At 55.4% G+C, this 9,387-nt stretch overlaps 1 protein-coding gene across 3 annotated transcripts in view; it reads right to left on the reverse strand.

Annotated features, from left to right (window-relative positions):
• Positions 1–1,288: 1,288 nt before the first annotated feature.
• The window catches only part of MAU2 (MAU2 sister chromatid cohesion factor), a 35,080-nt gene continuing 26,981 nt past the window's right edge, over positions 1,289–9,387 (reverse strand). Inside the window, exons 17-19 of one of the 3 annotated variants that reach the window (XM_032271252.1) lie at positions 5,558–5,648; positions 4,606–4,733; positions 1,289–4,291 (exon numbers count right to left, since the gene is read on the reverse strand). In XM_032271252.1, coding sequence (XP_032127143.1) covers positions 4,217–4,291; positions 4,606–4,733; positions 5,558–5,648 — 294 coding nt within the window. In that variant the 3' untranslated portion in view covers positions 1,289–4,216. The remainder of the gene's footprint in view (positions 4,292–4,605; positions 4,734–5,557; positions 5,649–9,387) is intronic. The other 2 variants (XM_032271253.1, XM_032271254.1) reach the window with 2 other exon arrangements.

A 9,387-nucleotide genomic window follows, 5' to 3' on the forward strand; every position in this document is an offset into this window, starting at 1 on the left:
CGCAGAAGGTGAATCCCATGCTGATGAGGTGTGAGATGGGCCAGATGGGCCTCTGCCTGTCTGTCTGGAGGACATGATATCCAAGCTAATGAGGAAAGATAAGCAGGGTCTACCTTAAGTGAAAAGGCTGGGCCGGGCGCGGTGGCTCAAGCCTGTAATCCCAGCACTGTGGGAGGACAAGGTGGGAGGATCGCTTGAGCCCAGGAGTTCGAGACCGACCTGGCCGACATGGTGAAACCGTCTCTACTAAGAAATACAAAAAATTAGCTGGGCATGGTGGCAGGTGTCTGTAGTCCCAGTTACTTGTGAGGCTGAGGCAGGAGCATCACTTGAACCCAGGAGGCAGAGGCTGTAGCGAGCCGAGATTGCGCCACTGTACTCCAGCTTGGGCGACAATGCAAGACTCTTGTCTAAAAAAACCAAAAACCAAACAAGCAAAAAATGGGCATGTTGCCACGTACCTACAGTCCCAGCTACTTGGGAGGCTCGCCTGGGGTCAGGCGTTTGAGGCTGCAGTGAGGCTCAAGTGATTGCGCCACTGCATTCCAGCCTGGGCAAGAGTGAGACTCTCTCTAAACAACACATAGCAAAACAAAAAATGTCGCACATCCAACTGAGCCCCTTGGGCTCAAGGCTAAGATGACCTGTGTATCTCTCATGAGGAACTGAGGCGGCATGAGAGCCCTCACATCTGGTGTGTGTGCTGAGTGGCCCCGACTGTGCATGGTAAAGACACAGGCAAAGCCCAGGAGAATCGAAAACACCGGCTCCAGCCAAAACTCACAGGGCCGTTTTCAGAGCAGCGCTATTCACAGTTGCCACAAGGGGGAAGCAACACTCACAGTTGCCACAAGGGGGAAGACTATCCGTAAAAGGATGGGTAAGGCTGGGCGACGTGGCTCACGCTGGTAATTCCAGCACTGTGGGAGGCTAAGGCAGGCGGATCCCTTGAGTGCAGGAGTTCGAGACCAGCTTGGGCAACAAGGTGAAACCCCCGTGTCTAAAAAATTTAGAAAAATTAGACTGGCATGGTGGTGCATGCTTGTCATTCCAGCCTCATGTGCTGATGGAGCATGGGGTTCCCTCCCTTCTAGGTGAGGCTGGACCAGAGGAAAATGATCAATGGAGGGGGATGGGGACTGAGGCTTCCATCACGTCACCTGGCTCAGATTTGGAGACGGTAGCCTCATGCTGTCAGCTGAAGATCCTGCCACAGAAGGGGGCAGGGGGGGTGGCAGCTGTCTTTGGGATGGCTCGAAGACAGAGGAAACAACAAAGACACAGCGCATGGCTCCTGTAAGTCATTTTACTTTGAATATATAGGAAATGAAATCCACAAACAGGAAGCTATGTTCTATGGTTACGTCTTTTAAACAATGTTCTGTATTTACAAACTGTTTTTTCCCTAAGTAAAAGCACCAGCTGAAAAGTTACAGGCTGCTAAAACCGTTACGATATTACAAACCCATTAAAAGACATTATGCCAAACGTACTTATTAAAAACCTTAACAAAACGGAGAGACAACGCAACCAACAAATTGAGCCACCATGCTGGGCTGGGTGGCAGGTCCGACTTCCCTGCCTGTGTTTCTGATGAACGGGGGTGGGAGTGCTTACCCCAGGGAGAGGACCCTTGCCCACCAGCAGGCAACTATGGGGACAGAGCTGGGGAGAGGCAGCTGTGTCTGAAAGAAACACATAGGCCTCACTTCCTGCCGTGGGTGGCCTCCTGGTCAGACCCCCCAACCTGGAGGCCACAGGACAAGGGCAGGGGCATACAGGAGGGTACCGCCAACTTTCAGCTGTTCATCTGCCAACAGAATGCCTTTCTGCACCCTCCTTATCCTCGTACACCAAAGGGTCTGGAGTTTTTGTTTTTTCCTAGACACTTAGCTATAGGACACTGTGTGATGTGTCCTCAGGGATTTGCTGTCTGCCTTCCATTGTTTTCTTTTTGAGACAAGGTCTCACCACCGCCCAGGCTGGAGTGCAGTGGCCATCACGCTTACTGCAGTCTCAATCTCCCGGGCTCAAGTGATTCTCCTGCCTCAGCCCCCCAGTTAGCTGGGACTATAGGCATGTGTCACTGTCTGGCCTCTATTCTTGCAGCTGAATGAGATGCTATGAGGCACTGAGTGACCCACAGGAAGATACTTATCAAAAGCTTTGTGTCACCAGATGTGGCCGTGGAAGGAGGTTCAAAGCTCGCACACACGCACACACACACACATGCACATGATTTGGCTTCCATAAAGCTCGAGGAGAATATTAAATATTGAGTACTGAGTTTTTAATTGTAAACTTAAGATCTCCTCCTTAACTTTACATATACATAGATAACAGGGTGGTCATGAAAAGCACTTTAACATCAGGGCAGATGTTAAGTTCTGAGGTTCTGTTTTCAACTGCTCTACATACAAAATGCCCTACAAGCAAAGAAGGCTTAAATAAATAGATGGGGGCGAACATGACGCACGCTGTGGTGACGTGAGTGTGGTGTGCAGGGGTTGGACAATGCGGGGCCCAGGTGGGCAGGAGCATATTGTGGAGACACAGGTGGTGGCATCTCAGGGATGAAGGGGAGGACCTGGGAAGCTCTTTCAAGGTGGAGCCGGCAGAGGCCATGGCTTGGAAGTCGGGACAGGGACAGCTTGTGGGCCAGTGCCATACGCTCTCCTACTGGCCTCATGGGCCTGGAGGCAGCACTGGGTAGCACAGACAGGGCCAGGCTCTCCCCCAGTGACCCAGAGATGGTGGTGGTCCATCCCTGTCCCTCTGACCAGCCTGTCACTGGTGCTGATGTCAGCCTAGCTGCGGGTGGTAGCCAGTGAAGAAGGGGGTTATTGACAGCCCTGCCTTTGGCTAAGGCACGCCCAGCCTGGGGATCCTGAGCAGCTGACCTGAGCAATCCAGCGTCCCTTCAGTCACAGACGCGGAAGGTCCCAGAGGCAGCTCCACAAAGCAAGGGTAACAAGACCTGAAACCACCACCTATCCTGCCAAGCAGGACCCCCACCACCTGCAGCAGGGAAAGGCTCCTGGGCTCCAGAAGCTGGAGGAGGTGGTGTCTTGAGCCCTGACGCCTGATGCTGATGTCTTAACCCCTGACGCCACCTCCCAATGCCACATTGTGACCTCCTGATTATCTAAAAGTGGGTAAAACCAAACACTGCTCTCTGGACCCAGCAGAAGCTCTCTGGGGCCCGGCTAGGGAGGGGGTTTCACACGGTGCCTGACACCTGGCAGGGGGGACAGGGAGGGTAGGGGACCAGGAGGCTGAGCCACTGCCCGCAGACATCCTCTACAGGGAAGGCCACAGATCTGCCAGGAACAAAGTCCCTGTGCTCCAGATCTGGGGGTGGGGCCATGCCATGCACCCTAAGCTAGCTGAGGAGGTGATCTTAAATTTGGGAGAGGAGCCGCTCCCCTACTTTCTGCCCCTCAGCAGCCAAAGGATGGGGGAAGGTGGCTGGTGCAACAGGAGCTCCAGCTCCAGCTCCATGGATCTTCACTGCACGCCCGTGTGCACACACACGCACACCCATGTTTACGGTCACCTGCACCCCCCATGGTGGGATGGCGAGTCCAGTCAAGGTGCAGATGTTTGGAAGCTGAGTTCCTGGGTCCCTGAGGGTTCCTGACCAGAGGCCCCAGCTGCTGCAGGGACCGACACTGGAGAGAAAGCTGGGAAAAGTGCTGGGATCTGTGCTTCGTCCCGCACGCGGGCCATCACTTCTTCCCTCCAAATTCAGGCCAGAAACTGGCATCCGCGCTCTGGAAACTGCCTTGAGCAGAGGAAACACTTCACCTGCTCGGCATCAAGGCCTGGGCGATGGAGTCAGGCACGGTGCCCCTGGGGCACCGCCGCCCTAGCACACAGGATCAGGATCTGCCAGGGGCCTGCACCCTGCTCCTGGCCAACATGACCCAGATGCAGAGGCAGGACTGAGGCACTGAGGTCCACTCTGAAGGGTGGTGGCTCTGGGGAGATGGCGCCTGAGTGCCACCTGTGAGCCTCTGCACTGGGGGCCCAGTGCGAGGTGGCAACGGCCGCCACCCCTCCTGGGAGGGCAGGGACTGGCCCCGCACATTCCCAGGACTTGGAAGCTCTAGAGACAGTCAGGAAGGAAGCATGCCTCGGGGGCAAGCTTGAGTGCCGTCTGGGTGGAAGCCGGAGACATGCAGGCCCTGCAGAGCTGGATGGCCCCATCCGGGCCTCACAGGAGGCTAGCCAGGCTGGTGTTGGGTCCATTCTGAGCTTGGAACTGCACGGGAGGTGGACCGTCCGTCCACTGCGGGAGGAGAGGACATGCGAGTGAGGCACTGTGGGCCGTTCCCAGGGAAGAAGAGGCTGGAATGCTATCCTCCTTGGGCTGCTCACCCAGCCAGGACTCCTCCACGCCCCAGTCCAACGAGCCCCGAGGAGGCACCTGCGTCACCTGCTTGGGTGGGGGTGCTTGCAGCCATCTCCCCCATTAGAGGGAGGTCCTGAGGCTGAGTTAGGGTTTGTTGGACAAAGCCAAATAGGGGCCAAGCTGCACCTTCCTCTTGCAGGTGGGGAGCCCGCTGGTCTGAGATCCCATCCCCAGGCACCCCACACCCGTACCGTGATGAGGTTGTGCTCGGGGAGGCTGCAGGCCTCAATGTGGTCCTGAAGCAGCTGCTGCGAGAAGTTCTGGTGCATCTGGGCGGCCTCATGGGCATCCATGGCGTTCCCACAGGCTTTATTCAGGTCTGAGAGTGCGACATGAGCATGGGGGTCTGCCTTGCCCTGCCACTGCCCAGGCCCTCCCACTGGGTGCAGGTGGAGCCCCAAGGTCAAGTCCCAGCTGCGCCAGTGGATCTCTGGGTGCATGACATGTCACTGGCCCCGAGCCCCATCTTGGGATCACAAAGCCCATGTGCGAGCCACCCTCATAGGGCAGAACAGGGCTGGCTGGGCAGTGAAAGCCCAATACCAGGCTCCCCAGCAGCCCTCCAGGGAGCCCATGGCCTGCCCTCAGGCAAACAAGCGCTCACTGGGGCACAATGCCCGACACTGACCCTGAGGCAGCGGCCCAGGGAGCCCACTGCACATAGAGCACCCCATCTCCTGTCACCTCCCCACACCCCAGGGCCTCAGCTGAGTCTCTGGACCTCAGTTTCCTAATCTGGAAATGGAGGAGCTGCGGTAACAGCACTGATGCCTGCTGAGTGCCTATGCTGCTCCCTGGGCACACTGGCCAGCCCTACCCAACAGGCATGGCCGCTGTCTGCTTCCTGGGAAGGAGCAAGGCTGAGAGGGCCATGGCTCACAGCCCAAGTCTACCAGGTGCCACGTAGCAGCCTCTGGGTCCTGTAGAGACTGAACCAGACCCTGAGTCAAGCAGATGCCACAAATGCACCCACTGACCTCAACCAGGGCCTCCTGGAGGAGCACCCCCTACCCATGCCAGAACCGGGGCTATAGCCCATTGAGGCTTAGTTCGAGTCAAGGCTGAGCAGGACGTGCACAGCAGCCCCGATCCCTGGGGAGGGCCCGGCTAGGGACAGGGAGGAGGGGCGGCCACTGCACTCACCTCTCAGCAGCGCTGATGACCACAGCTGTACCGACATGTCTGGGATCTTGCTGGCCAGCTGCATGGCGGGAACCACCATGTTGTTACTCTCCTGTCAACCAAGAGCAGTGAGAAGGAGTGAGGAGCCTGGACCCCACTTGCCGAACCCAGTGCAGGTTGGGGTAGGGATGACCTGGAACCCACCTACCGAATCCAGCTCAGGTTGTGCTCTCCTTCTGTATCTGGCGAACTCTTATGCCTACCTCAGAGCCCATCTCAAATGGCCCTCTCTTAAATACCACTGAAAAACAAACTGCCCTCACCCCTGGGTTTGCAGTTACCTCCTCACAGGGGCATGGACAATGGACAACTCTGGGTGCTTCTGCCTTTTCAAGTGAAGAAAAAGCATTGATGGCAGTTAGCCCTGGACCCACAATGGGGGCTGATCAGAAATGCAGATTCATTCAGGGTTCCAGGTCCTGAGAGGGCAGCAGCCCCTCTAGTTTGTCTTCTACACCTGAGTTGGCTCTCATGGGAGGCCCCCACAGATGGAAGGGGGCTCTGAGGGAACCAGCATGCAGGAATCTTCCAATCCTGACTCCCGGCCTCGTGACTACACAGGGCCACCCCCACTTGCAGCCCTGCATCCTCAGGATGTAGCAGAACTCAGTAAGAGCCATCAGGGGCCATAAATGCCCATCCCTGTCGCCATGGTGAGGGCCTGGCGCTGGCAGACAAGAGCCTGTGCCACACAGACTACATGGTGACCAGCAGTACTGGTGTGACTTTGTCCGGGCCGAGGGCTCTAAGCCCCATCAGCCTGGAAGTGGGGTTCAGGTAAGGCCTGGAGAATTCCCCAGACGGTGACTTCGGCAGCCTAGGGAGCGCTTGGGAAGCCAAGATGGACACATCCCCAAAGCCGACTCCTGAGACCTGGCTTCAATGCCACCAGATACTCCTCCAGAGCGCAGGGATGTTTCTCCAGGGACACAAAGCCCAACAGCTCTACACTGTCCTGTGGCTGCACCTTGCAAGTGAGGTCCAGGCGGGTCTTAGAGATTTTAAAATTCACCAAGCCCTCTGAAACTTCAAGCAAGAAAAACTGCTCTCCTCTGCTAGGCCTGGGGGTGGTTGGCTTGTTGGGAGCTGGGCTGGGCTCTCTGCAGAACGCCAAGGGCCTCTGTCTGAAAACAGGCTGGGGAAGGAGAGTCCTCCCTCAGCTCTCCCAGGTAGGTTCCCCCAATAGCTTGGGATGCCCCACAGAATCTGGTTTTGAAGACTGGAGTGATCCTGGGAGGTGTCCTACGCTTGTGGACACTCTAGCCTAACAGGCCCAGGACAGGGCATCCCAAGCTCTTCTGGGCCTTCTGCTCTGACACTTGTGCGCTGGCTGCTATGGTGCCCATCTCTGCGGTAGCTCCTGCCTGGTCAACCTTGCCCTGTCTGCACCAATACCATCCAGGCCCCCAAGGCTGCTGCCCTTCTGGATGCCCCCAGCCTGACCTCACAGGACTGACTTGGCTGTGTCTGGCCGTGTCTCCCTGAGATCTGGAGTCACTTGAGGCCAGGACCTTGGTCTGAGAGTTCTTGGGAGCCACCTGTCTCCCAACAAGGGCCCAGGAACACAGGGAGCAGAGGGAGACTCCTAAATGAGCTCTGTGAGACGCCCAGCGAAACCTAAAACATGGGCCAGGGGTGGCAGCCAACGGGCTGCTCCACCCTCCTTTCCTGTTCCAGGAGTCTTCTACACAAACAAGAGCCAGGGAGGTCTGGGTTCCAGTCCTGGGACTGCAGTGTGAGGCTGTGTAACCTTAGTCTTCCCATCTGACATAACCACAGGCTACCTGCACTGTCCAGTGGGGACACGCAGCCCTTACTGTGCTCAGAGGCTGAGGGCAGAGGGACAGCACATTCTAGAAGGAGCCAGCTACAGGTTTTGACAGGGTGGTGGCATCCCCAGAGTTGAAGCCAAGGCCCACCAGAACCTGATATGCAGGGCCCATTTGTTGGCCTCTGCAAAGGCTTACCACACAGTTGCGTGTGTGTGTGTGTGGGGGGTGCGGGGGGAGGTGGCACCGGGTTTGTTAATAGTGTCCACGCTGAGGGAGCCCTCAGACCACATGAAACTTTATAGGCCAAGACACACATCCTGCATTATCTGTCCCATGGAAATGGCTACAGTGAGGATGGCAAAACTACAGAGTAGATGCTGCTTCAAAACACTCATTGCCATTAAAAAAAAAAAAAAGCTTCCAATACAGTGGTGTGGAGAAGGAAAATATAAAATTATCCGGTGGCTCAGGCCTGTAATCTCAACACTTTGGGAGGCCGAGGTGGGCAGGTCACCTGAGGTCCGGAGTTTGAGACCAGCCTGACCAACATGGCTGTCTCTACTCCAAATACAAAATTTAACCAGGTGTGGTGGCGTGCGCCTGTAATCCCAGCTACTCGGGAGGCTGAGGCAGGCAAACCACTGGAACCTGGGAGGTGGAGGTTGCAGTGAGCCAAGATCATGCCACTACACTCCAGCATGGGCAACAGAGCAACATTCTCTCTCTTTTTTTTGTATCCATACACAAAAAACTCAAGAAAGACTCCGTCTCAAAAAAAAAAAAAAAGAAATTACCAAACAGGCTGATAAGCAAAACGTCCACGTGGGAGGGGTGGGCCGTGGGAAGGGCTGGATGACAGAAGACGTGTAATTTTTTTCTGTTCTGCTTCTCAGCCTTCTAATAATGAACATGCCATATTTTATAATCTAGAAAAATAACAAGTTTTTTTTTTTTTGAGACAGGGTCTCACTATGTTGTCCAGGCTGGAGTACAGTAACATGATCACAGCTCATGCAGCCTCAACCCCTTGGGCTCAAGAGATCCTCCCACCTCAGCCTCCCAATTAGCTGGGACCACAGGCAGGAGTCACCACACCCAGCTAATTTTTTTCCTTGGTTTTTGTAGAGATGGGATCTCACTATGCTGGTCAGGCTGATCTTTTTTGCTTTTGTTTTGAGATGGAGTCTCACTTTGTCACCCAGGCTGAAGTGCAATGATGCCGTCTTGGCTCACTGCAACCTCTGCCTTCTGGGTTCCAGTGATTCTCCTGCCTCAGACTCCTGAGTAGCTGGGATTACGGGTGTGTACCACAACACCTGGCTAATTTTTATATTTTTAGTAGAGATAGGGTTTCACTATGTGATAGGCCAGGCTGGTCTCGAACTCCTGACCTAGTGATCCACCTGCCTCAGCCTCCCAAAGTGCTGGGATTACAGGGTAAGTCACTGCACCCCGCCAGGCTGATCTTGAATTCCTGCCCTCAAATGATCCTCCCACCTCTGATTCCCAAAGTGTTGGGATTATAGGCCTGAACCACTGTGCTGGGCTGGAAAATAACATTATTATTTTTTTAAGAGATAGCATCTCTAGGGCCAGGCAAAGTGGGTCATGCTATAATCCTAGCACTTTGGGAGGCTGAGGTGGGTGGATTGCTTGAGCTCAGGAGCTCGAGACTAGTGTGGGCAACATGGAGACCTGGTCTCTACCAAAAATACAAAAAATTAGCTGAGCATGGTGGCACACACCTGTGGCCCCACCTACTTGGGAGGCTGAGGTGGGAGGATCGCTTGAGCCTGGCGGGCGGGGCAATGGTGGCTGTGAGCTGAGCTGAGATCATGCCGCTGCACTCCAACTTGGGTGACGGATTAAGACTTGGCCTCGCCGGGCGCGGTGGCTCACGCCTGTAATCCCAGCACTTTGGGAGGCCGAGGCGGGTGGATCACGAGGTCAAGAGATCGAGACCATCCTGGTCAACATGGTGGAACCCCATCTCTACTAAAAATACAAAAATTAGCTGGG

The sequence above is a fragment of the Sapajus apella genome, unplaced genomic scaffold (genome assembly GCF_009761245.1).
Source record: "Sapajus apella isolate SASKATOON/1434 unplaced genomic scaffold, GSC_monkey_1.0 scaffold227, whole genome shotgun sequence".
Lineage (NCBI taxonomy): Eukaryota > Metazoa > Chordata > Mammalia > Primates > Cebidae > Sapajus > Sapajus apella.